Source organism: Zeugodacus cucurbitae, chromosome 6 (assembly GCF_028554725.1).
Source record: "Zeugodacus cucurbitae isolate PBARC_wt_2022May chromosome 6, idZeuCucr1.2, whole genome shotgun sequence".
NCBI classification, from domain to species: Eukaryota; Metazoa; Arthropoda; class Insecta; order Diptera; family Tephritidae; genus Zeugodacus; species Zeugodacus cucurbitae.
The window spans coordinates 70,826,312-70,852,462 of record NC_071671.1 but is presented as its reverse complement, the minus strand read 5'-3'; the positions used below and the strand labels follow the sequence as shown (position 1 = coordinate 70,852,462).

General features: G+C 37.6%; 1 protein-coding gene across 1 annotated transcript in view; it reads left to right on the top strand.

Moving 5' to 3' along the window:
- Nucleotides 1–26,151, top strand: part of LOC105221492 (uncharacterized) — a 58,698-nt gene that overhangs the window by 19,169 nt on the left and 13,378 nt on the right. Inside the window, exons 2-3 of the mRNA XM_029046411.2 lie at nt 1,260–1,567; nt 11,289–11,463. Coding sequence (XP_028902244.2) covers nt 1,260–1,567; nt 11,289–11,463 — 483 coding nt within the window. The remainder of the gene's footprint in view (nt 1–1,259; nt 1,568–11,288; nt 11,464–26,151) is intronic.

The following is a 26,151-nucleotide window of genomic DNA, read 5'->3' as shown; positions in this document are numbered from 1 at the left end:
ACGGAGAATTGTTTTCTTGTTTCTGAACCAAATTAATATACCGTAAACCGGTACTTTGACTTTTACCGAAATACGGTACACTTCAGTATATATGCATATTCTATGCTACAGTCAAAGTTATATAAATATTATGAGTATCTGATTTTAACGAATTTTTGTTTGTACCGAAAATCGGTACACAGATTTATATTATCAATACAAAAACGTGAGTTAAGCACAGTAAACAAACATAAATTACATATGTACGTTTACACTTTGTATGAAATTCATTACGCAAATAAATTGCAGCTAGTCATCACTGTAATGACGCCAGAAGGGAGTTATTAAAATAGATAATACATTGAGAAAATGCCCCTTCATCTTGCCTAAGCTATTGACATTAACAGTAAGCACAGATCGCAATTTAACTTCTCCGTAACTGCCTCACACATCGTCTTTTTCGCTCACCGAGCCAACATCCGTTGGCCTGGTTGTTGAGAGCCTGCACACTCGCCACATTAGCATGGGCGTTATTCGCATTTCAATCAATTTAATTGCTTCTGTCAAGCGACACAGTTTTTTGTTTTTAATCTGCATTAATTGTGAGCTATTTCCATTCTCACACGCGCAAAAAACGACTGCCTCCGTCGCTCTCTCTCTCTTTGTTACTTGCAATGAAATCGCATTTGTTGCTATTGTTGTTGGCGCTTGCTTGATTGCCAGGGTTATGTCGCGGTTTATTTACCATTATGCTGGCGGTCTTTTGTTTTCCCACTTTTTCCTTCACATTTTCACTTTTGGTTTCGTTTGTTTGTTTGTGCGCGTTTGTTTTGCCGCTTGCGTTGAGTGCCGTTGCAGCTCGTTCATAATTTATGAATATTGCAAATTAGCATAATTAAATGTAAATAAGCGCATTTGCTCTGCTTTTAATAGCTGGCTACTATCGCATCGACCGCGTCGCGTTTGGCAAATTGACTTTTAAAAATGTCAATTTGTTTTCATGAATATTCTACTTTTTCTATTTCCTGCTATTTTATTGTTTTGCGAGTGTTTTGTGTGCGTTGTTTTCGCTTACGATGAAAATCTGGTTAATGTGCGCTTCTATTTTTCGCAGGCACAAATTCTACTTTAACTGTTGGCGGGGGCGTATACGTAACATTAATTATCTCTATCGAGATACCCACAAATTTCAATGCATCTACATACATACAGTAATAGAAATTTACTACAAAATCGCTCTTAGTAATTTATTGCCTTTTCCATTTGCATTTCCATTGCAGAATTTTCAAGATGACTGCGCCGGCCGCGCAAGCCGATGTTAATCTGCTGCACGCCTCCGTGCTTTCGATGGTCGAATTTGACGACGACATCTTCGCCGCCGGCAATTGCTTCGACTGGAATGAGCATCCATCGCAGTCTGGACTTTTCTGCCCGTTCGCCTATCGCCTGCCCGCGCCACATCTGGGCGCAATCCTTGCCAAGGACCTCTCCATGGAATACCATTATCTGGGCAATACGTCCGAATGGTTCTTTCAAGCGCGAAAAAACGCCGAAAAAGTGATTATCCGCAACGAACAGTATCTAAAATGTAAGTAACAAATTGTAATTGTATATTTTTTGAGGGTTTATTGAGAGGCAAATCCAGTCAGTTCTCTGAAAAAGTGGGAAAAGTTCGGAAATACACATTGATACAGTTAGGGCCAGTTTTGAACAGCCTTCAGCCTTCTCAATGGTAGCAAAGTTTAGTATGGTTGTAGGATAATTTGATGATACACAGATTTAAAGAATTCATACATGAATCAAATAAAATATTTGGTTCAAAAATCTTTCGGTAGATGGCGCTAGAGTCGATGTAACACTTGTTATAATTTTGTCTCAGTGAACTTCACTTTTTGTCTGGATTTGATTCTTCACCCTACCAATTCATTACATTACCGCCATTTTGCACTATAAATTCATGAAAGTGTTGAAAAAATCCTTCAATGAGTAGCTATTCTCGGAAATTTTTTATTTGACCGGAAAAATAAAACCCCAAAAAGTGGGAAAGGCAATCGAAAAAAGTCACATTTAAATAATTTTTCGAACGAGCTCCGTGCTCGTTGGCAATGCTTTTCAACATTTATGTGCATAACTGCATAACACTTCAGTCACTTTGTGCGAGCAAAAACCGTGTGCAACAACAACAACAAAAACAAGTAAGGAAGGGCTAAGTTCGGGTGTAACCGAACATTTTATACTCTCGCAATTTATTGATGTAATTTTATAAAGATAACACAATTCGACCCATATATTAGGTATAATGTTCAATAGAATAACGAAAATCATCATAAATAGTATATGGGGCTGAGGTAATTCCTAAACCGATTTCACTCGTTTTCACCACCAAGATACAATGTATCGAAGACTATACGCTCACTTAATTTAATATTACTTATAATTAGGTGTATGGGATCTGGGGGAAGTTATGACCCGATTTTTACCATTTCAGGTACAGAGAGAAACTGTTATAAGAAAAAAAATCAGAGGGAATGAATTACATTAAGATATCTGAGGGATTTACCTAAGTATATTTTTGGGGAAAAATTACCCTTAGGCACTGAGTTCTTCATGTTCGATATCAGGGGCCTTGAAAAGTCATTGTTCGATTTTGACAATTTTTTCACAAGTGATGCAACAGATCATATACAGTGTTTGTGTAAAGTTTTATTTCGCTATCTTCATTGGTTCCTAATGTATATATTATAAAGTGAAGAAATAAGATGAAATTCAAAAATGAGTTATATGGGAAGTTGTCATGGTTGTGAACCAATTTCGTCCATTTTTCACACGTGTCGTCACGAAAATTTCATGAAATTATATACCCAATTTCATTGAAATCTGTCTGTTAGTTCCTGAGATATGGTTTTTGACCCATAAGTGGGCGACGCCACGCCCATTTTCCAATTTGTAAAAAAATCTCAGTGCAGATTCCCTCTGCCATTTCTTATGTAAAAATTGGTGTTTCTGACGTTTTTCGTTAGTGAGTTAACGCACTTTTAGTAATTTTCAACCTAACCTTTGTATGGGAAGTGGGCGTGGTTATTATCCGATTTCTTTCATTTTTGGACTGTATAAGGAAATGGCTAAAATAAATGACTGCAGAAAGTTTGGTTTATATAGCTTTATTGTTTTGCGAGTTATATACAAAAAACCTATTTGGGGGTGGGGTCACGCCCACTTTTCCATAAACATTACATCCAAATGTGCCCCTCCCTAATGGGATCATATGTTCCAAATTTCATTTTCATAACTTTATTTATGGCTTAGTTATGACACTGTATAGGTTTTCGGTTTCCGCCATTTTGTGGGCGTGGCAGTGGACCGATTTTGCCCATCGAAAAGCAACCTCCTCAGGGTGCCAAGGAATATATATTCCAAGTTTCATTAAGATATCTTAATTTTTACTCAAGTTATCGCTTGCACGGACAGACGGACAGACGGACGGACAGACGGACGGACATACATCCGGATTTCAAATCCACTCGTCATCCTGATCATTTATGTATATATAACCCCATATCTAACTCTTATATTTCTTGGTGACACAAACAACCGTTAGGTGAACAAAACTATAATACTCTATGCAACAGGTTGCGAGAGTATAACAACGAGTGCAGCACCATGGCAACTAATCAACACTGCCCATGCACAAGTTAAATAACGAGAAAGAAAAGGTAAATAGAAGTAGCAAAGAAAAAAACCGGAATTAAATAAATAAATATGGTGAAACGCATGGAGTGCAGCGGTGAACAGTGTGCGAGGAGCGAGGTGAGGTGAGGAGAGCGGGATATTGTAACAAAAGTTTTCAAAGAGGAACTCATGCAACTGCATTCCGAACAGATTAAAGATATACAATAACAACAACATGTAAGCGAAGAAGATTTGCTCACACAAGGTGGTTATGTATGGCTCGTGTGTACCCTGTAGGAATGAAATATGTTAGTGAAATGGTGAGATTTTATATCCTCAATACCAAAGTTTTTATTGATTTTCCAAGTGCCTTCGTCTCATAGTTGTTGAGTTTCTTGATAAAATCGCAGAAAATATGATCTTTCAAAATTCAGATTATCAAGTATTACAATCAAACGAGAAGCAGCAAATTGCTAATTCCGGCTGGGTCACATCCAGAGGTATTGCTTTTCACAAGTTTCTTATGTATTTTAAATAAATATGCTGTACCCATTTTCTGGACATGTGTATCGCACACTGAAGTTTCGGTTGTTGCTGGTTGTTTGATTAAAAATCTTTTCAAAAGTGCTTTATTAAAATTCGAAAGTTTGCTTATGAGCATACATGCAGTAACTGGCTCTCCAGAATAAATGAATTAATTAAATATATGTATGTGCAACATCAAAGCCGCAAGTGCATGTCTGTGAAAATCTTAAAAGAACTTTCAATTAAAGAACTTCGTTTATCAATATTTTTATAACGGGTGATTTTTTTGAGGTTAGGATTTTCATGCATTAGTATTTGACAGATCACGTGGGATTTCAGACATGGTGTCAAAGAAAAAGATGCTCAGTATGCTTTGACATTTCATCATGAATAGACTTACTAACGAGCAACGCTTGCAAATCATTGAATTTTATTACCAAAATCAGTGTTCGGTTCGAAATGTGTTTCGCGCTTTACGTCCGATGAGCGATGAGGCTCATTTCTGGTTGAATGGCTACGTAAATAAGCAAAATTGCCGCATTTGGGGTGAAGAGCAACCAGAAGCCGTTCAAGAACTGCCCATGCATCCCGAAAAATGCACTGTTTGGTGTGGTTTGTACGCTGGTGGAATCATTGGACCGTATTTTTTCAAAGATGCTGTTGGACGCAACGTTACGGTGAATGGCGATCGCTATCGTTCGATGCTAACAAACTTTTTGTTGCCAAAAATGGAAGAACTGAACTTGGTTGACATGTGGTTTCAACAAGATGGCGCTACATGCCACACAGCTCGCGATTCTATGGCCATTTTGAGGGAAAACTTCGGAGAACAATTCATCTCAAGAAATGGACCCGTAAGTTGGCCACCAAGATCATGCGATTTAACGCCTTTAGACTATTTTTTGTGGGGCTACGTCAAGTCTAAAGTCTACAGAAATAAGCCAGCAACTATTCCAGCTTTGGAAGACAACATTTCCGAAGAAATTCGGGCTATTCCGGCCGAAATGCTCGAAAAAGTTGCCCAAAATTGGACTTTCCGAATGGACCACCTAAGACGCAGCCGCGGTCAACATTTAAATGAAATTATCTTCAAAAAGTAAATGTCATGAACCAATCTAACGTTTCAAATAAAGAACCGATGAGATTTTGCAAATTTTATGCGTTTTTTTTTTTTAAAAAGTTATCAAGCTCTTAAAAAATCACCCTTTAAATCTTCTACTCAACTGCGGTGTGCAAAATGCATTTTTTTTTTAATTTGGGACTAGTTCGTATATATTATGGTCGACATTCATAGGGTATACATATATAACAATCTTTAAACTGAAATTAGGAACTTTTCTTTCGATCAAACTGTCCGTATTACGAGTATTCTTCTTCGATAGAGAGTCTTACATGCACATTCGTGTAACCTGAACAATGGAAGAAATACTGGAACAAGATGTGTGTTCAAAAAATAACGGGAATTTTCCAAAACTAGATTTTTTAAAATTACCCAGCCTCCATATTCCACAGACATGGCTATGATGTATAACTTTTTCCTATTTCCTAAAAGAAACATAACCATAAAAGCCTATGTTTTACAACAATATAATAAATAATATACAACGACCAGTGGGTTGTGCTTGTTGTTTCTTGATGTCAGTTCAGTGTTATTTGAGAATTCTAATGTAAGATACGCCTAGTTCGGTTACTAGTTCACATTCTCGTTCTAAACTCGTATCTGTTTAAATCCATTGATTGAAGGAATATGAAGGAAGATGCAAGTCAATGATCAATTAAGATTAGCTCACTCACTTCAAATATATTCGTACTCAACCCAATGGACCAAAAAACAACTTTAAGTTGCCAACTTTGCCCAATATTGCAAACGAGTCAAGCGTGTCTATTAGGACGTCTACTTATGAAATTATCAAGATCCTAAAAGAGCTAAATCCGAAAAAGTCTTCAGGACACGATAATATTACTCCAAAAATGTTAATTGAGTTGCCAAATATTGCTATATCAGTGCTCTCTTTGCTCTTTAATGCAATTCTTGGTTTCGGGTACTATCCAATTTCGTGGAAAAAGTCGCAGATCATCATGATAGATAAACCTGGAAAAGACTTAACACAACCATCTTAACCAACCATCAGACCAATAAGTCTCTTACCATGTCTTTCCAAAATATTCGAAAAAGTTTTACTATCAAAAATGTCTCCTTTCCTCCACGAAAATAATATAATACCAACCCATCAATTCGGGTTTCGTGCTAAACATGGCACAGTAGAGCAAGTGAATAGAATTACAAACGAAATCAGGAAAGCATTCGAGCACAGAGAGTACTGTTCAGCTATTTTTCTCGATGGAGCTCAGGCGTTCGATAAGGTCTGGCATGAAGGCCTTTTATGGAAAATCAAAAACGTTTTACCTTACGAATTGCATAAAACATTGGAGTCATATTTAAGAAATAGGAAATTTACGGTTAAAGTAGCAGATTTTATATCAGAAGAACGAGCAATAAGGGCCGGTGTACCTCAGGGCAGTGTATTAGGCCCCACTCTGTACATAATATATACAGCAGACATTCCAATAGCTAATAACGTATTGACATTCACTTTTGCGGATGACACAGCCATAGTAAGCCGAAACAAATGCCCCATTAGAGCATCAAGAGTATTAGAGGAGCACTTAACTTGTGTCGAAGAATGGCTAGCCAACTGGCGTATAAAAATTAATGAGCAAAAATGCAAGCATGTTACATTTTCTCTAAGGCCAGAAACATGTCGGACAGTTAAAATAAACAATGTATTAGTACCCCAAGCGAATGAAGTAACTTATCTTGGGATTCACCTGGATCGAAGGCTTACGTGGCGGAAACATATAGCGAGTAAAGTAACTTGCATGAAGTTAAGAGCAGCAAATTTAAATTGGCTTCTAAACAAAAATTCTAAACTTAGCCTAGACAACAAAGTCCTGTTATACAATGCAATCATAAAACCGATTTGGATGTATGGTATTCAACTGTGCAACCAACATTGATCTAATTCAGAGATTCCAATCTAAAATGCTTAGAACAATAACGGGTTCACCATGGTACATGCGTAATGAAAATATCCATAAGGATCTTGATATTCCTATGGTAAAGAAGGAAATAGAGGACAGCAGAAAGAAATATATTTCTAAACTTCGTGAACATCCAAACCCATTGGCAAACGCCTTGGTACATTCCAATCAAACTCGTTTAAAAAGAAGAGATCTACCTGCCTACTAAAGAACAACGTTCTGCCAAAAAGCTCAAACACATTCTTGAGCTTACTTAGTTGTAAATAGATTTAAGATTTTAATACTTATTGTTAGGCTTTAAACAAAGCAGATTCAATAAATAAAGAAATATTGAAAAAAAACACATAATGAATTCGCATTCGTAATCAGATTCAATAAGGTGATCAATTTCGAATACATGAGCGTCGTTGAGCCGTTTAGTGGACAACTAAGCGTCAATTATGACAAATATATAAATAAACACATTTTTTTACAAATTAGTTCTATGAAAGATAATCTCTAATTCGATTATTATGTGCACATTTCCGAAACGCAAATTAATTGTATCCCGTAATTAAATGAAATTGATATCTTTAGGTGCTTTGTGCTGTTGATGGCAGTCAAAAATAGTATAGTATTTAAGCATTACAGCATTGAATTTGCTGCGATTTCAGATAATTATTCATAGTTGGCTTATTTTCAAATGTGTTTGTGTGCGAATATTCGCTAATTCAATTTTTTTATTAAAAATACTAAATACAACATCATTAGAATTTAGTATATCACTTATGTACATGCATTACTATATATATTTCCACTATAAAAGTGTGCCCTTTTTAATTAGTAGATCTAACAAATTCAAACAAAACTAGAAATAAATATAAATAAACTTTTCTCCACAAATATTTATTTGATTGGTTTCCATGACGAAGCCTGCGAAGCAACTAACTGTAAACTACATTAAAAACTGCAAGTGATTATATTTTGACTAATTAGCTTCCGCCAAAATGAGCTCAAATATGTTACATTGTAAACACGTGTCTTCGTATTTATGTACATATGTATGTATGTGAATATAATTAAAAATTTCCCACAAAGGCGCTTGTGAATTTCACGTAAAAATTTCATTTAAATAAAATACATTTTTCATATTTTTTTTTCTTTTTTGATTTTTTGGCACAGCAGCTGTCAAAGGTTACATTATTTAGTTAATAAAACCAAAAGTATGTGGCAAAAGTAATCAATCACATTTTTGTGCTGTTAAAATAATTCGGTACTTTTTCATTGCGTTCTCTAACTGTTTAATTAAAAATGTCGTCAGTTTTTAATGCCAGCTTTTATATGCTTTTATAACATTTTTCAAATTTCTCTATAGTAAATTCAACCTTTCTAGACGTATTTCAGACTAAAGTCTGAGCCATGTGAACGTCTGTGAAAATTTCGGATCATTAAGCATATGTATATAAGTCTGATTTCAGAATTATGAAAATTCAAAAAACTTCCCGACGAAGAAGAGAAATGTCTGAGATATCGCCCTGACCCAGATACAAAATAACATTTTAAACCTCCTAATATGAACCAGTAAAAACGATGTCTAATTTTAAATCATAACTGTCGCTGATAGACGACGCGACGATTGTTGATAGACCAAAAAATCATGTGGAAATGGAACTTAAATTATCGAACTCAACTCCGAACTGCACTCTTTTGTCCCCAAGAAACACACACACATACAAATACATATTTAATGGTTTGCGAAAGTTGCCTGTTCAACTTTAACTAAAACTAATATTCCCAAGCGAATCAAGCCGAGTACTAACGGTAAATAATATGGAATGGAATGGAAAAGAGACTGGAGCAGAAAATCAAAGCGAGAACTAGAAAACAGAATAAATTTCGTAAAACAACAACAAATGTGTTTAAAAATCAATGCAAAAGTAAATACGTTTTTGCAGCACTCAAAATTGTAAACAAATGCTTACGAGGGTGGGTGAAATGGAAACATGCCTCCTAGATATCGTTAGCCTATTGTAGATTCAGTGACGTCAAAGCAAATTTCAAGTGGATATATGAGCTTTTCCCTTCTTTTGCGCTTCTTCATGTTATAAGCTCAGCATTTTGAGATAACATTTGATATCTCCATCGCTTTATGAGAGCCCTTAGTAGGACAACTTTTTGTACCTTTTCCTATTTTTCTATCGCAAATAGTTTAAACAGTTAAATAACATTCCGCCAATGTTGAAATGATGTTAAATAAATTTCATGTTCGACTAAACTTCGAACACATCTCTTGAAAGTAACGGTCACGAATATTTATGCGTGAGTGTAAACAGAAAAAACTGCAGACGCATGCTCACACATAGACGAAGCTCCAGTACGAGCCATCGATATTCGTTGTTGCGAAACCTAAGAAAGTGTGCTGAAAATGATAAAAGTTTACCCGTCAGTCGTCTGCCAAATGCCAAATGAACTGGGCGGAGATGGTCATGAGGATGGAAGGCGAACTACTCGTCTGTGGCTCTTTGGTTGATAAGTTCTCTTTTCCCCAAATTGCCACTACGCAAACCAATAACTGTAACACACACACGAGCACACATGTACATGCCATTATATGTGATTTCGTCTCCCCTTTTCCTCTGCGAAGACATGTTGAGTGCGTGCGTGTGTGCTAAGCTTGAGTTATGGCAATGGCTGTTGTCATTTATTGACATCAAAGAGCAACAACTTGAAATCTCGTAATGAAAAATGTCATCAACACAAAAACAGCAGCGCCGAACTGATGGGGCGAACAGTGCGGAGCAAAGTCGCAAACAACTCATGGTGACAGGAGCTCCATATATTTGTCAAGCGGCGACACACCGACATCGATGACTTGCTGCGAATAGCCAATATGGACTACGAGACTGGGGCTTGTTTGTGGCAGTATGAGCGCTTCCCCCTAGAGAAGAGATATTAGCTGAGATGGTGCGTAAGTGTGCTAATGGAGTGTGGAGGGGCGGGTTCAGGGTGTGTATTGGCAACCCAAAATTTTCAAAATTTAAGTTAAAGTTTTGCCTAAAGTTGTTGACGAGTTGGGCTGAACTTTGATTTGAACTTTGCCTCTTTGTTTGTGAAACATAAATAGACATGATCTTAAAATACAATACACATACAAACGTACAGTTATCTATGGGCACTCACCGTTGCTCAACGAGTAGTATGAAGCAAGTGTTCAAATGAACCACACAGGGACACAACATAAATATTTCTTCAGCCCAGCAAATTTGTCCGAAGGGCCAAAGTAAATATTTTCTTTTCTTTCTGGCGGTTCGCATTGTTCGCACATATTTTGTGGCGAATATTTGTACACCGTTTTCACGCGCTAAATTAAAGTAGTTGATTTCCGGGAATGTTATTCATTTCATAAAAGCTTAAAGGCGTAAGTGCACTCTCGTAATGAATATCAAATATGTTGAACAATGTGGGGTAAAAGATCAAAGCTAGTTTATGTGAGTATTCCCCACAGTAAAAGACTATCGGCACTTCGGGAATGTTTGGTGGAAATGCTGTCATGGGTCATGTCAAGGGTCATGTCATACTATACATCAAACGGTGCGGATTCTGTTTTTGTATTTTTGACATTGAAAGACATAACAAGGAAATTCGGAAGACAGTGAATGGATTCCTGTAAAATGGAATGAAAGAACGTTCTTTCTTTTCACTGAAGACAAAACCGAAATAAATCACAATTCCCACTGCTTATGATTTTTATATCCATATCAAACATCACAGAAATCATTTTTGAAATCTCATTTGCATATAACAGATGAGAATGTAGAAATAATGAATTTATTTGACCATTATAATTTCATGAAATTTTTCCAATAGTTGGTAATTCTTCTCAGACACAGCAACCCACGCCCGTGAATATTTCGAATACCTTTACATTGTAGAGCAGCAGTGCCCCCATTCATTTCCTAATTTTGGTTAAAATCGTTTATCTTTATGAGCTTGGATGAACTCCTTCTTCTCACTCTCTTTGTGGGACATTCTGACATTTTGTAACCTCTCTTTTACACTAAATTTTACTATTTCATGCCCTTTCTTTCTTTAAGCTTTCCATTTATACTCGAACAAAACAGAGGAGCGCATTGAGGACGATACCTTAGCTGTGAAATACGAAGATGGGCGCTGGTCCAAGCCTTACTACGACTGCGGGGGCGGTAACATTTGGATGTTGACATACACGGTACCGTTCTTCGGCTATGAAAATGGAACATATCATTTCAAGTGAGTATCGAAATTAAATTGAATTTTCATTTTTAGATTTATTTAAAACTGAATTTGGAGTAATGGTTTTTTGATAGTGGTAGAGTAGATAGAGCACGGTCCAAAGGATACAAGCCAAGAGTTTGGACTGAACGGCTCTACAAATTAATGATCGACAGAGCCTCGTCAGCTAGGAGGGCAGGAGCACCAAGTACAGTCCGTATAGTAGGTGAGACTGTCATTTGAGTAGGAGAGACAGTATAGTCGCTTCAGTTCCCTAACAATAACAAAATAGATAACTAACTACAATTAAATTATCAAGCCCACCCAATATCCTTCACCCGTCACCACATAACTCCAGAGGCAGCAGAAATCGAATTCTAATGCCAACATCGTTTGACCGCCTTCGGTGGTAATTTAAAGAGTCTTCATTTATGTTTTCTCCAATATTGAAACTAGTTAACGGCGAACTTTCGCAAATTCCATTCCACTTATTAATTTTAATTAAGCCAACTTAGTTGTTATGGTGTTTCGAGTGCGTTGCGGTTGATTGAGTGCAATTTTTTATTGAATTTCAAGCGCAACAATCCGTATCGCCGGAAACACTGCTTCATGTACTTAACAAATTGCTGCTGTTGTTGTTGCAATTGCACTAACCAAGCGCACAAAATGAAAATTGCTGTTGAGTTGAGTTGTTGCGGCATTTTTGTTGTGCTCTGTGGGCGGCGTGCGCGCACAGTGCCACCAGCAACCAATCATTCACCACTTGCCCCAAGGCAAATAAAATGCATTCCATTCCGCCAGCAACTCGCATTTTAGTTGATTTATGAATAGCTGTGAAGTCCGGGCCGTGCGGGTGTGTATGTCGGCTGCATTGACCAAGTTTGGTCCGGCTGCTGTCATTGTGGGTCACCGACAGCGCGCTGAGCGCATAACCGACGCGCCATCATCAACAATAAAACTCGCAACTCGCAACAAACTAGTTGGCAGTACTACAGCCGGTTTAGAAACAACAACCAGCAACAACAAAAAACAAAACAATGAAAAAGGAAAGTGGCATGAAATTCCAAAGCAACAACGCAACAACATAATCACAAATCAAATAGCAATACTGCAACAAGAATGAAAAATATTGGTAAATGGAAACTTTTACCATTTGTACTTCGCGTGCGCTCGCTTCGCCACAATCCCGCTCGCTCATACAGCTGGCGCGCAGGCAAACAGACAATCCGCTGCGCCGCGCACAACTGTCAACGGCATGGCCAACTTGTGTGCAACGGCCCGCGCCTTACCCCATGGTTTCCCGGTTTCCAAATGCCCTAAGCGCGCATTCCTACTCTTAACAGCATTGCCAATGCAGAGTGTCTGTGGCATTTATTTGCATTTGCCAAGCCAACCCACACCCGCAGTGCCTCCAGTGAAGCGCCCAGCGTCTGCTTCCGTTGCGCTGATCTCGCTGCCATTTCCACTTTGTCTTCTATGCTATTCACATTCGTTTAGATTGACACAAACTTGTTTAGTGTTGCTGCTCGGCGACAGCCCTTGAAAGCGCTGGCTACATTTATTGTTTGTTAAAAGTATTTTTGTTATTATTGTTGCTGCTGCTGCAAGTGGCGCTGGCACTTGACTGTATTCTGCTCCCTTGTTCCCCTAATGATTATTGCTGCAATATTCTCTAGACATCTGCTTGTGGTGCGCTGTTACTTCGTCGCCTCTCTGCCGTTGCACATTCGCCTTCGGCTGTCGTCCGTCTGCTGCGGTTGCCGCAACAGTTTGGCATTCTGTTGAAACTTCCTGTTGCTGAGCGTGTTTTGTGCTGCCTCCCCTGCGTACTCCATCTCGGCGTTGCTGCGCTCTGTATCAGTGTCCCGTGCTCTTTGGCTGCCCTATTCATTTATCTACCACATCAGTATATTCCCCAGTTCCCATAGGGAGACTGAACCGCACAATGTTGCGAGTGCGCTTAGAAAATGGTTGAATTTGAGAACAAATCACTTCTGAGTCGCACCTATGAGTAGTGTCTTTGCAGAGTCTCTGCACTTCAGCGAAAAGAACTTTGTAAAAGTTTAACTTTCAGTTTCCGACAACTGGTTAAACATCACACTGAAGAAATTCACCAACAAAATATTTGTACTTTCTGAGAAACGTTTCCACTCATTAATTATACTTTTGTCAGCAGCTTCCAGAAACTGCTGCACTGTGCGTATGTATGTATGTAAGTCCATGACTAGTACAGCAAATTGGATGCAATTCATTTATTTTCAGCGAGTGCACACTTGGCTTGAGCCGATTTATGTATATTTGTATATACTTTAATATGAATGTGTCGATAGCTGTATTCCAAGTATTCTATTTAATAAGCTAAGTCCTTGAGTGACTCCCACTAATGCTAAGTTTTTCGAAACAGAAACAATTGCAACTTCCACGAAATTTCCAAATTTCCGTCAGCCGACTCGTTGCGGATCTTCTTTGAAAATCCCAGCTGCAGTATTTAACTTTTGAGTGGAAGCTTCAAACACTGAATATTGTATGCTGAAAATTTCAAATATTATTTTTTAGCAAATGGACATCAAAGAACACACAGAAACAGACTTAAATTACGATTTTTAGTATAAAGTAATTTTAAGTTTGTTAGTTACAAGTAATTTCAAAATTTGGAATTGACAGACAATGGACCAATCTAAACAGTACTAGTTGCAACGCGACCCTAGCTTGAGTATTATGCAGTCTCAATATCACTAGACGGTTTCGACAATTGAAAAGAATATCTAGTGATAGTGATAGTGAAAACTCAGATTTGAGGGCTCCACAGAAGCATTTTAGGTACTTTAAAATGGTTATCAAGCCGCTATCCTCTGCGATAATTAATTATGCACTGTAAATGCTTATTACACCAAAGGGAGCGCATACAAAAATTAGTAAAAGCTCCCACCACCGTGCAAGCTCATTAGACAAATATTTAATAAGAGAGAGAGAGATATTGGCGCTTCCCCGGTTTCCGAAACGAGGCAACGTGGAATATTTAATTGTCACAAGTGTGCGCTTCTCTGAGTTAGAATTGCAATAGAACTGTACGCCGCACGTTCATAAAAACAGCGACACGCAGACACACACTGATTGCCGCGATTTCGAGTTTATTCAGACCGCATGAGAGTGTCTGTGTCCGTTTGTTGGCATGTGTGCTTACCTTTATTTGCGCTTTGCATTGGTTTCCATTACCGATACCTTTAGTAACCTCTGTTGTTCTTGTTGCTTCTGCGCTTCAGCCACGCTACGTGAGCTTCACAACCTCCAGCTGTGCATAATTTCATTTGTTCACAGCGCGGAGATACACCGTCACGCGGAGGAAGCGTTCGCACACACACATACACACGCACACACGTGCACAATACGCGAAACTCAATTTCAGCTACAAAAGAGGAAGAGAGCGCCAAAGGGAGCACGGTGTTCTACGGTTGTCAACAATTGTTGTTGTTGTTATTGCATGTGTTGGTGCGTGTGTAAAGCACAGCAAATGCAATTGAAAATGTTTCCCAGCGACAAAAGCAAGTAAATATTTATAAATGTTTACAATTGTTGTTGTACAATCGTTGTTGTTGTTGTTGTGGTGGCATAGAACGCAAGCGCCATATCATCCGGCTTGTCGTGCAATATAGGCTTTAATGAGGCGCAATTCGGTGCCATAAGCCGCTTTTGGTGCTTGTCTCGCTTGTTTCTTTCATACATTCTTTCGTTTCTTATGCCTTTAATGACTTCAATTTTGAATTTTAATTAAAGCATAATATTAACTGTATAAACTGGTTTTAATTTAGTGAAAACATGCTGCAGCAAAAAAAAATTACTACTTTCGTACAAAATAATGTTGCGATAAAACCAATTACAAAAGCTGAGCAGAGCCGCAGAGCCGCAGAGCTGCGGAGCGTGTATGCAACAACAAAATTTCCTTACTGGAAGGTAATCCAGGCACATGCATACAAACACGGGTTGGTAACGGCATATGTATGTATGTAGGTATGTTGCTGTTTGTGAAAGAAAGGAAAGGAAATTCCAATTAATTACTGCAGGAAAAAGCAAACGGTTTGCGTGCGCATAGTTGCATTACTCATACGCCCCGGCGGTTGGGTTTGCTTAGTGCTGCATCGAGCATTCTGAGAAGACTTCTATATTATTGGCATTTTAAAAGCAACGCTTGTAAGAGTGTGCGGTATGTGTGCTTGATTTAATCTGCGGATTTAATGAAATTTTTTTTAGACAAACTTTCAAATTAATCAAATCTTTTTAAGTATGGAGGGCATTTTTTCAGTGCAGATACATATATTTGTATTGTTGTTAGATAACTATAGTCAAGTAGACTGGGATCCTATGACCCTAATGCTTGACAATAAAACTTTTAATGAAAATCTGTAACCCTACGTGGTACAAAACTTATTGATATGGAGAATTTTCGTATTTTGACAAGACAAATATTTATTCAATCCTATACATTAATGTTGTTGTCTTTAAAATAGTCTCCAGCAGATATTATGCACCTATGCCAGCGCTTCATCCAATCATCGAAACACTTGTCAAACACATTGTCCTAGAGCCAATGTTTTCGACTAAGAATTCTCTCGAAACTAATTCAGTTCAAAATAGAAATTGCCCAGCAATAAACCGTAATTTCTCGCAAACAAATAGTCACAAAAGTTCGAAATAGGCAATCATCCTTGTGTATGCCCTTAAACAACAACTTGGCAAGTTCAACCACAACGCTTGGCTTAAATTAATTGAATTGAACCTCTATTTTTTCATTCACTGAAAATACACACACACAAACAAATGTATATGTCTGCAACTTGACCCACAGGTGCCGAGGAAACGTGCACATTGTATGCTGTTTGTTTGTGTGTGTGTGTGTGTGTGTGTGTGTGTGTGTGTGTGTGTGTGTATGTGTAGTAAAATCGCAGCAACAAAAAGACAGTGTAAGCCCACTAAGCAAATAATGTCCAGCATTAATTTTATTTTCCGCCAACTGAAAGGGTAAAGAGAAAAACTTTGTAAACTTACAGCAGAGACAAAAACGTGATGTCATGCCAACCATGCGGTGGCTAGGCAGCTGCCAATATGTATATATGTACATGCAAACAAATGTACACACACACCAGCAAAAAAGTTAAAGACACATTAATGCACACGAGCTTAAAGCTTGCAGCGCAGCCAAGCGAGAAGCGCATGATACACATGTCAATAACAACAGTAACACAGCGAGTTGAGGCGAAGCGAATAGATACCCTCGGCTCCTGAAGCATAAACACCGTCGAGTGCAGTGCCGGTGACAGTGGTTGTAAGGGCAGCGCCACTCATCGCCGTGACACGCTCACCACACTAACCTAACTTAATTAGTCTGCCTGTCCGCCTGGCTGCCTGGCTGTCTGTCTGGCGAACTGTCCCGCTTGTGAGCTGCTTAAATGCATCCATATGTTGTTGTACTCGTTTGTGTGGTGCGCTGACACTAACTGGTCGCTGGTCCGCATTTGTATGGACTGCATCTCTTCCTAAGGTGCATTTGGACAATAAATACCTGCGAGTTTTGCCAAAACCGATTTTTAGATTTTGTATCATTTGGTGACAATAATTGACAGCTTCTCGATGCAAAATGGTTTTTTACTGTTTTCTGTTCAATTCTACAAAAAAAAACTCCATTAAAAAACTTAGGACTAATGGTTACAAATTGGAACCTTGGGACAAATCCCGACCTTAATCCCGAATCTGTGAGGTAGTGACGATTTGCTGCACTAAAATCCTCAAACCGCCACATCCTTAACTCATTACTAAGAGGCAAGTTGACCTAACATTTTATTTATACATTCATTTTCCAGCAGAGTTGCATTTTACTGAAACTCAGTTTGTTTTTTCTCAGCCAACGGAAGTCGACCGGGCATCTAAATAATGGCTTCGTTTACCGTGAAGTGACATCAGCTACGAGTATAATGGAAATAAAAGTGTAAACTAAATGCGCTTTTAGTATTTGCTTCAATTAGCAGTTAGATATGGATGGCGGAGGCTAGCAAAGTAAATATTTACAGCTGCATTTGACACTTTGTCTTGCAGCGTAGCTTTCGTGCATTCAATTTAGCTTTTCACTTAAGTTTCTTTATGATCAGCGATTTTCACTTTCAATTAAGTAAGTAGTTTCACTTTCCTAGATTATTTGTTGTTATCTGCGTATAGAAGTTTTCTTCGCTATTACAGTTATTTATACGAGTAATACATAAAAGGTGTGGAAAAAAGTGGGGATGGTCCAAAGTAATAAAAAATGAAAATGAAGAGTCTACGGCTTTCTAATAGTGGATTAATTATTCTGTCGTAAGTGTAAGGCATGGAGTTATGAATATCAAAATGATCAGGATGACGAGACCAGTTAAATTCCGGATGTTTCATGTAACACAATATGAATTCTAACTGATTCGTTGAGAATATATAAGTCAAGGATCAATAGAGATATCGCAATAGAACTTTGTAAAAATGCTACATTTCTTTCAGGGCCCCAGATGTCGGACATGAGGATCTAAGTGTCTAAGTATAATGTTTTACCGAAAACATTTGTTTAACTCTCAGATATTTTATAGAAATTCGGAGATAATATTTTTCTTCTAATATTGTTGACTCTGTACCAAAAATCGTAAAATCGGGTCATAACTTCATCTAACTCTCATATACCTGATAACAGAATTTTTTCACTTCCGATAGGCTTTATACCATATATGTATATCGGTTAATAAGTGAAATATCTATAACAAAATTAAGTGAGCGTAAAGTCTTGGACACAATTTAGCTTGGTGGCTAAAATTGGGGAAATCGGTCCGAGAGTTACACCAGCTTTCATATATAATGATTTTCTATATTCTAGTGAATATTATGGAATATATTGGTACCATTAATCAAATTGCGAAAGTATAAAATGGCCGAATACACCCTTCATTACTTGCTTGAACAATACATTTTTGCACACCTGTAGATTCAATCGCATGCCTTTCATTTCTTATCAATCAAGATAGTATTTAATATTTAGCGGCTTCCTCCGCACTTAAAAATTAATAAATATCCAATGTGCGCACTTTTCAAATTCGAAGGTCTAACTTTCCATATTATGTTTCATATTAATCTATGCATAATGAATAAATATCAGCGGGATTTGTAAGTTAATTCTTCGCATTTAGCATGAATGGACCCATGTGGCGACAACCAGCTGAGCGCTCCCATAGTCATATAGTACATGCAGTAGCATTTAGCGGGATACTTTGCGCTTATGGATTTGAATTACAACACAATTTGTGTTGTGTCCTGCCAGGACGAAGTTAATGCCTGTCAAATTGCCAGACTAGGTAAGTGGCGCTGGCTGTCTGCCATGCAAGCGTCCCCAGGGCACACATAATACTTTGCTCCCCCCCTGTGTTGTGTCTGCCATCATGTTATTCTCCGTGTAAATAACGCAAGTTGAAAATCGTGTTTTTCCTGCAACTTGTGTGCGCTTTTAGTCGATGCTACGCATTTACTCGTGCATACACAAATACTTTGATTCGGTTGTAATGCAATGAAATTATGGCCGTCTGTCTGCACAGCACACGCAACATGGCATGTGGCAAGCGGATTGTGGCTGGCGGTGTTATGCAATGTCATGCTTGTTGCCTCATTTGCAGAAATTCGCACAGTTGTCGTTGCCTCACACACCGCACCGACTGTCAGCGAGTCAATCTGTCTGACGGCCAACGGCGGAGCAACTTGCACGCAAATGAATTTAATTTACTTTATTTTTCCAATATTTTTCCAACTTTATGTTTGCGCAATTCACATCCTGCTGTCGCGTATACTCGCACATTCGGCTTTCCTTGCAATTTCGAACTTCTTTGCAACAATTTATGCCTCATTTGCATATGTGTACGAAAGTGCGCGCCGTTATGGCCACGCATTGAGAATTCAATATGTTGAGCTTACTGCTGCAATACGAAATTTAATTTGCACAATAAGCAGGACCATACATACACACATACGTATGAAAGGTTAAGCCTGTCCTTACATATGTAAGTGTATGTGTGTGTGTGTGTGTGATAATCTGACTTATTTGTGTAAACTTTCGCACTGATTTCGCAATTTCCATTCCATGCTGAAGAATGCTTCGCTGCATTTTCCTTTCCTCCATTCTTTGTTCGCCTTTGCATTGTTTTTATATTGACAGGCTGTTTTCTCCGAAGAAGAGGAATAATAACAATAAATAAATGAGATTTAGCAACTACTTACATTAATGCAATAAAACGCACTGATTTCCTACTGATCACATTGTTTCACTACCCCACCGTCTGCCTTTCTCACAGAGAAGCGCACAAGCGAAGGCCATGGCAGCGCCGCTGTCGATGACTCACAGTGTGCGGCAATAGCAATTGCTCTCTTGCTCGCCGAATGATCACTGCTTGACTTGCCGGATTGTGCCTGGCTGTGTTTTTATTATTGTGCAATTGTTATTTTTTATTGGCTCGCAAATTGGAAAATCTGCTGTTGTTTATCGCCGTTTTGTTGTTGTCGCAGCGCAGCGCTGATTGTTATTTGGCACAGGATTTGTATTGATTGTGATGAAGTTGTAGGCCATTTGAGTTAGTGGAAATCATTTCGAACTCATTAGCAGTTTAAATTGCTTACTGTGACAGGCAAATTTTCGCATATATGTACATACATAAATAAATAATGTAGGTATTTGAGAATGACAGAGGAAGCTATAAAGATTGGCACATATTCTCCTTTAAATTAGTTTGAATTGTCGTATAGATGCGACCTACATATTAAGCTAAAATTATAAAAGATTACTTCACGAATTTTCTGGGACACAAGGCAACCGTTAGACCCAGATGCTATATACTGGTTACAAGTGTATCCGTGTTTTCGATAGACTCATATGATATGGTGTATCTGAGGGCATTCCGATAAGTACTTAGCCTCTTTACCCGATGCAACCACTATCTACTATTTGTTCTATCGTGAATTTCATTCCCATAGACGGCTATTATGAGTTCAGCCAAAAGGGCTAGCAGTTTCTTAGATCGTTCGGTCCATAATATCTCATATTTCCCATAAGCCCAATATAATGCATGTGCTCTTTCCGCTCAGCTTTTTGACTTTGAAACAGCCAATTCATAAATCATTTCCTAACTTATTAAATGTGCCATTGTCCTACCGACGAATAACATTTGCGACTTCTTGTACGAATCATCTTAAGAGGCCTACTTTAGAACCATCTTTATTTCGCATTCTGTGTGCTTACATAACTACTTAAGTTCTCAGAATAGTATTAAGAGACTAACTGGTGTACACTTTCACAACATGTTGCCACTTAGTTGGTATTGCGAGCTACAGCTTACGGCACTTGCCTTGTGAAATAAATACACGTGAGAACGCATTTAGTAAAACAAGTGTGGAATACGCATTTATTTATGTACATGTATTCGTATGTATGCAGAGACAATTACTAGCATGTGGCAATAATAAGAGCTTAAGTTTCAGCAAATCCCTTTTCATGGTTACCAGGCGACGGAGCCTCTCAACTTGTAGCACCAGTGATGTACGAGTACCTAACTTAACTTGAAATAAAAGACCGAGGTCACTGAACTATTTGTTGCCATAAACATATATAAAATTTAGTATTTAACATGTAAGGAAAGTCTAAGTTCGGGTGCGACCGAACATTCTATACTCTGGCAATTTATTTATGTCATTTTATTAATATAACACACAATTTGACCCATATATTCGGCATAAAGTCCAATAGAATAACGAATATCATCATATATAGGATATGAGGGCTGAGATAATTCACTAATTTTCACCACCAAGCTACGCTATTATATATACAAGACTATACGCTCACTTAATTTTACTGAGATATCTCACATATTAACCGCACATAATTAGGTATATGGGTGCTAGGGGAAGTTCAGATTCGATTTTAATAATTTTTGGAACAGAAACGCCTAATTAGGAGAAAAAAAAATCCTCTGAATTAAATTAAAATATCTGAAAGATTTGCCGGTATTTTTGGTGAAAAATTATACTTAGGCACTGAGTTCTTCATGTAGTTATCCGGGGCCTTGAAAAGTTATAGTCCAATTTCCAATTAAGTGAAGCCACAGATGAACAGTATACAGTACAGTATTTGTGTAAAGTTTTATTCCGCTATCTTCATTGGTCCCTTATGTATATATATATTACAAGTTAACGAATCAGATGGAATTCAAAATTGAGGTATATGGAAAATTGGCTTGCTTGTGAACCGATTTCGCCCATTTTTTCATCCGTGTTGTCAGGGTGTCAAGAAAATATTATATACTGAATTTCATTGAAATCTGTCGAGTAGTTCTAGAGATATGGTTTTTTACCTATAAGTGGGCGATGCCACGCCCATTTTCCATTTTGTAAAAATCTGAGCGCAGCTTCCTTCTGCAATTTCTTCTGTAACATTTAGTGTTTCTGACGTTTTTCGTGAGTGAGTTAATCCACTTTTAGTAATATGCAACCTAACCTTTGTATGGGAATTGGGCGTGGTTATTATCCGATTTCAACTATTTTCATTGTGTGTGGTGGAGTACGTAAGAGAACCGACTGCAGATATTTTGGTTTATATAGCTTTATTGGTTTGCGAGTTAAATACAAATAACCGATTTGTGGGCGGGGCCACTCCCACTTACCCAAAAAATTACATCCAAATATGCCCCTTCCTAGTGCGATCCTTTGTTCCAAATTTTACTTTTATAACTTTATTTATAGCTTAGTTATGGCACTTTATGTGTTTTCGGTTTTCGCCATTTTGTGGGCGCGGCAGTGGTCCGATTTTGCCCATTTTTAAAATCAACCCTCTCTCTTTTAATGTTGCAAGTATTACTAAGATATGTCAATTTTTACTCAAGTTATCCGTTGCACCTTATATCTAACTCGTTTAGTTTTGGGTGTTACAAACAACCGTTATGTGAACAAAACTATAATACGCTCTTAGCAACTTTTGTTGCGAGAGTACAAAAAGAATTTGTAGCATGTGACCACTGCGACTGTATTATATAAAGACCAAATCTTTTTAAGAATTATTTTACATTTTTTAGCTAACACGATAATAGCGCAATCTAAAGAGGCGGTATCTGTCTGGGGTTACTACTCAATATACCACTATGTATATTAAATATATAGATAAAAGAATGGAAGTAAAATCTGTATAGACTGTTCCCAAAACATCTTAATATTGAATTTCCCAGTGATTCTAATGAAAGAAAGCCTGAGTTCAGAAGCCCAAATATAACACACAATTTAATTTATCTATTACGAAGAATATTTAAAATACTTACTTATGCATGAATACATATGTATATATGAAGCTTTTAAGCGATGAGATGTTGCTCTGTGATATTAAGACACTGTCCATTTATGTCATTCTCAACAAAATGTTTATACAATATTTATATTGAATTATTTATCCTTGCATTTCTATTTCTATGAGTTATTCAAGAGGCTTTTCGTATGGGCATAATTAAACAATGAGAAGATTCACAGGAGATTGATATGCATTTATACAGTACAGACACGGAGAATTGCACCACTTGCCATGTAACACGAAGATTTACTAAAATATTTATTTAATTCATGTGGAGGCTTTTATTCACCTAACCATCCATGAGTATATATGTATAGGCACTGAAATAGAGAAGGAATACCATAAAAATTGTCGTCTATAGCTAGCAATTCAATTCTATTCATATGCATATACATTTGTATTAAAAGCTTCTTATATATATACATAACTACACATAAAGATAGTTGTTTATGTCCATATATCCATATCCCCTACTAATAGGAGAGCTGAAAATGCTATGAGGATTGTACGAGTAGTTTTATCGTGACGTTAAATGGAATCGTGACGTTGAATCGACGTAGATATCCACGCATACACCCACCCAGCTATTTTTATGGATATATAAATATCCACATATAAATTTGGTTCCATTGAACCTACTTTGTGCCAAACTTCCAGTTGGATTATTTATAGAAATTCGAGATTTGTGGCAAGTAAATTAATTCCGCTAGATGACGCTGAAGTCTAATTACTACCAAAAATTGTATTTATGGTTCACTTGGAATCATGTATAATACATATTAGTTTATTAATGAAAAGCGTAGTATATCTTCAGGCTTTGCTATTGTCAGGTTAGAGGAAATCTCTTTCAAAATTTCGACAATTTTGACAAGATGTTGTCAAACATCACAATCTAAGGAGAATGCTTTGATTTGAAATACACTTCAATTGAACTTTAAAGTTTATTTTCAACTACGACAGTGAGCAGATTGAATCGCAGAGATTGTAGGCAAATGCTCGCTGTCGAATCGTGGCTTACCTTGTGACTAGTGTGGAAAAATATAAATACTTGTAATAATAGGTCACATGCCATCCACACCCACTCGCTTGTAGATTTTCCCGCCAACTAAAGTGAACAACACACAAACCTCAAACGGGGATCGAGAGGATTTTTTGTGGGATTTAAGCGTGTTTGTGTGGGTGCACCTGTACAAGTGTTGGGGCTGATGTGCTTATATGGGAGGGCTTATATTTCGTTTTACAAGCAATATTCGCTATTTTACCATGCGAAAGCACTATTTCACACACATGCCTCTTATATGTGTGTAGACACTTGCAGCGAGTTATTTCCAGCGCATTACCACCAGCGGCAGTTGTAATAGTGGGCTTGTTGTCGACTACTCGGCTTATTTCGAGTAGGCGAGTGAATGAACGAAAACAAAAATAAGAAGCAGAATACCGGAGGAAAACAAATAAAATGCCTGGAAACAAATTCGCTAAATAGGCAATGCGGCTGTTGGAAGGGATTTGCCACTGCTTGCCGAATTGGTTGAGTTGCCTTGGCGCATTTGCATTGAATCGCTTGAAATTGAGGACTTACTAACTTATCATATTTATGTGTGCGTGTGCGCGGATTTCATGCGGCTAAGAGTCGCACAAATTTGCATATTAGCAAAACAAACAAAGCAAATTTTAAATAAATTGCTTTGAATGTAGACTTGAAGGGGTTTGAAGAGTGAGTTTAAGGATTTTAAAGAGTGTTACAATTCATGGGGATTTAGTATAATATAATACAAATATATATTTTTTTTAGCCAGAGGGTAGATCTGATGCACTCGTTCTATACAAAATCTTCAAGGTTCAATATTTATAAGCTCTAGCACTCAAATATAATAGATAAAGTTCAGAAGAGACTTTTTGAAACGTATTATATATTTTAAAGCCTCACTCTCTCATTGTTCTTGCCTCATATTCACATTCCTGGTATTTCGTTTAATTGGTATTTCTCGACATTTTTTCACAGAAGCGGCTCTGTTTGCATTTTTTGTAGATTCTTATATTGTATGTGAATGTAGCTTTGTTTACTAATCTGCCTCCCGTTGTTTGACAGCTAATATATATACACACACGATTACATATATGTATTTGCGATATGTTATCAGTAAATGTTTCGGCTTAATCGAATACAACCAACTGAAATAACTGATACAGCAGTATTAACTGTCAGCCATGACATACACAAATACAAATAAAATAAAAATATATGAGAAAAACACTGTAAATATGTGTGAACATTTACATAACTCAATCAAAACAGTTGCTGTTGATATATGTATACCGTTATATGTATAGAAGAAAGAAAGTATCGATAACAGTGCGAAATAAAAGTGTGCGAACAATGTCGCTCATCCGTTCGCAGCTGTCATTAATGGTGTGGCGTGGTGTGGCATGAGTAACGGCTTTACCGCTAGGCGCTGGGCTGCTGGTGTGTGCGTGTTGTGTTGCTTGTTTGTTTACATAGTGTCATACGTGACGTATACGTAACCGTAGTGTAATCACAAAATATAGCTGGCAGACAGAAAAGCTCATGCCTCCGGACCCATAACCACCTATTGTATATTTGTGCGAATAAATACTCATATGCGCTATTAGTGTAAATAACTGTGTGTGTGTGTGTGTATGCGCCTGAAAGCGTGTGAAATTGGCAAGTCTATTGACTTGTTTACCCTTAGCGTCATTGTTATTGTAGTTGCTTTCCTTTGTTTGCATTCCTTGATTCATTCTTACATTCGCATGGATATTATTTCTCTTTATTTTTATTTATTTACTCAATATATATATATATTATTTGCTTATTTGTAGGCCTCTCCGATATACATATATACATATCCATTGTGTTTATTCATTGTTTTTATTTATTTTCTCGCTTTGTCGAACCTTTTCACCGTCGAGTCGCTCTTCGCCCGCTTTTGCTTTCACGCTGCCTTCGCCTTCACTTTGTTGACACTGTGGTATTTTGTTTTATTGTTGTTGTTTTATTTCTTATTTCTTTTTGGCCTTTCACTGGCCTGTCGAACATGAAATATCTCTTTTAGATTTGCTCTGTTTCGGCGCATCAGGCCGCACACGGTGCTATGCTAATGCCGCCAGGGTTGCAACAAAAACACTGGTGTGGGGCTAAAATGATTGTATTTTGTGGCTGACGTTGAGTTTTCCTTTCTTTATTGATTTATTTCCTCGTTGTGCTGCGCGCCATTTGAATAAAAGCAATATTGTGTGCTAAGTAGGGATCAGCGCCGCAGCAGCAACGAGAAATGCAGTTAATTTGCCAAAATTGCAGACCC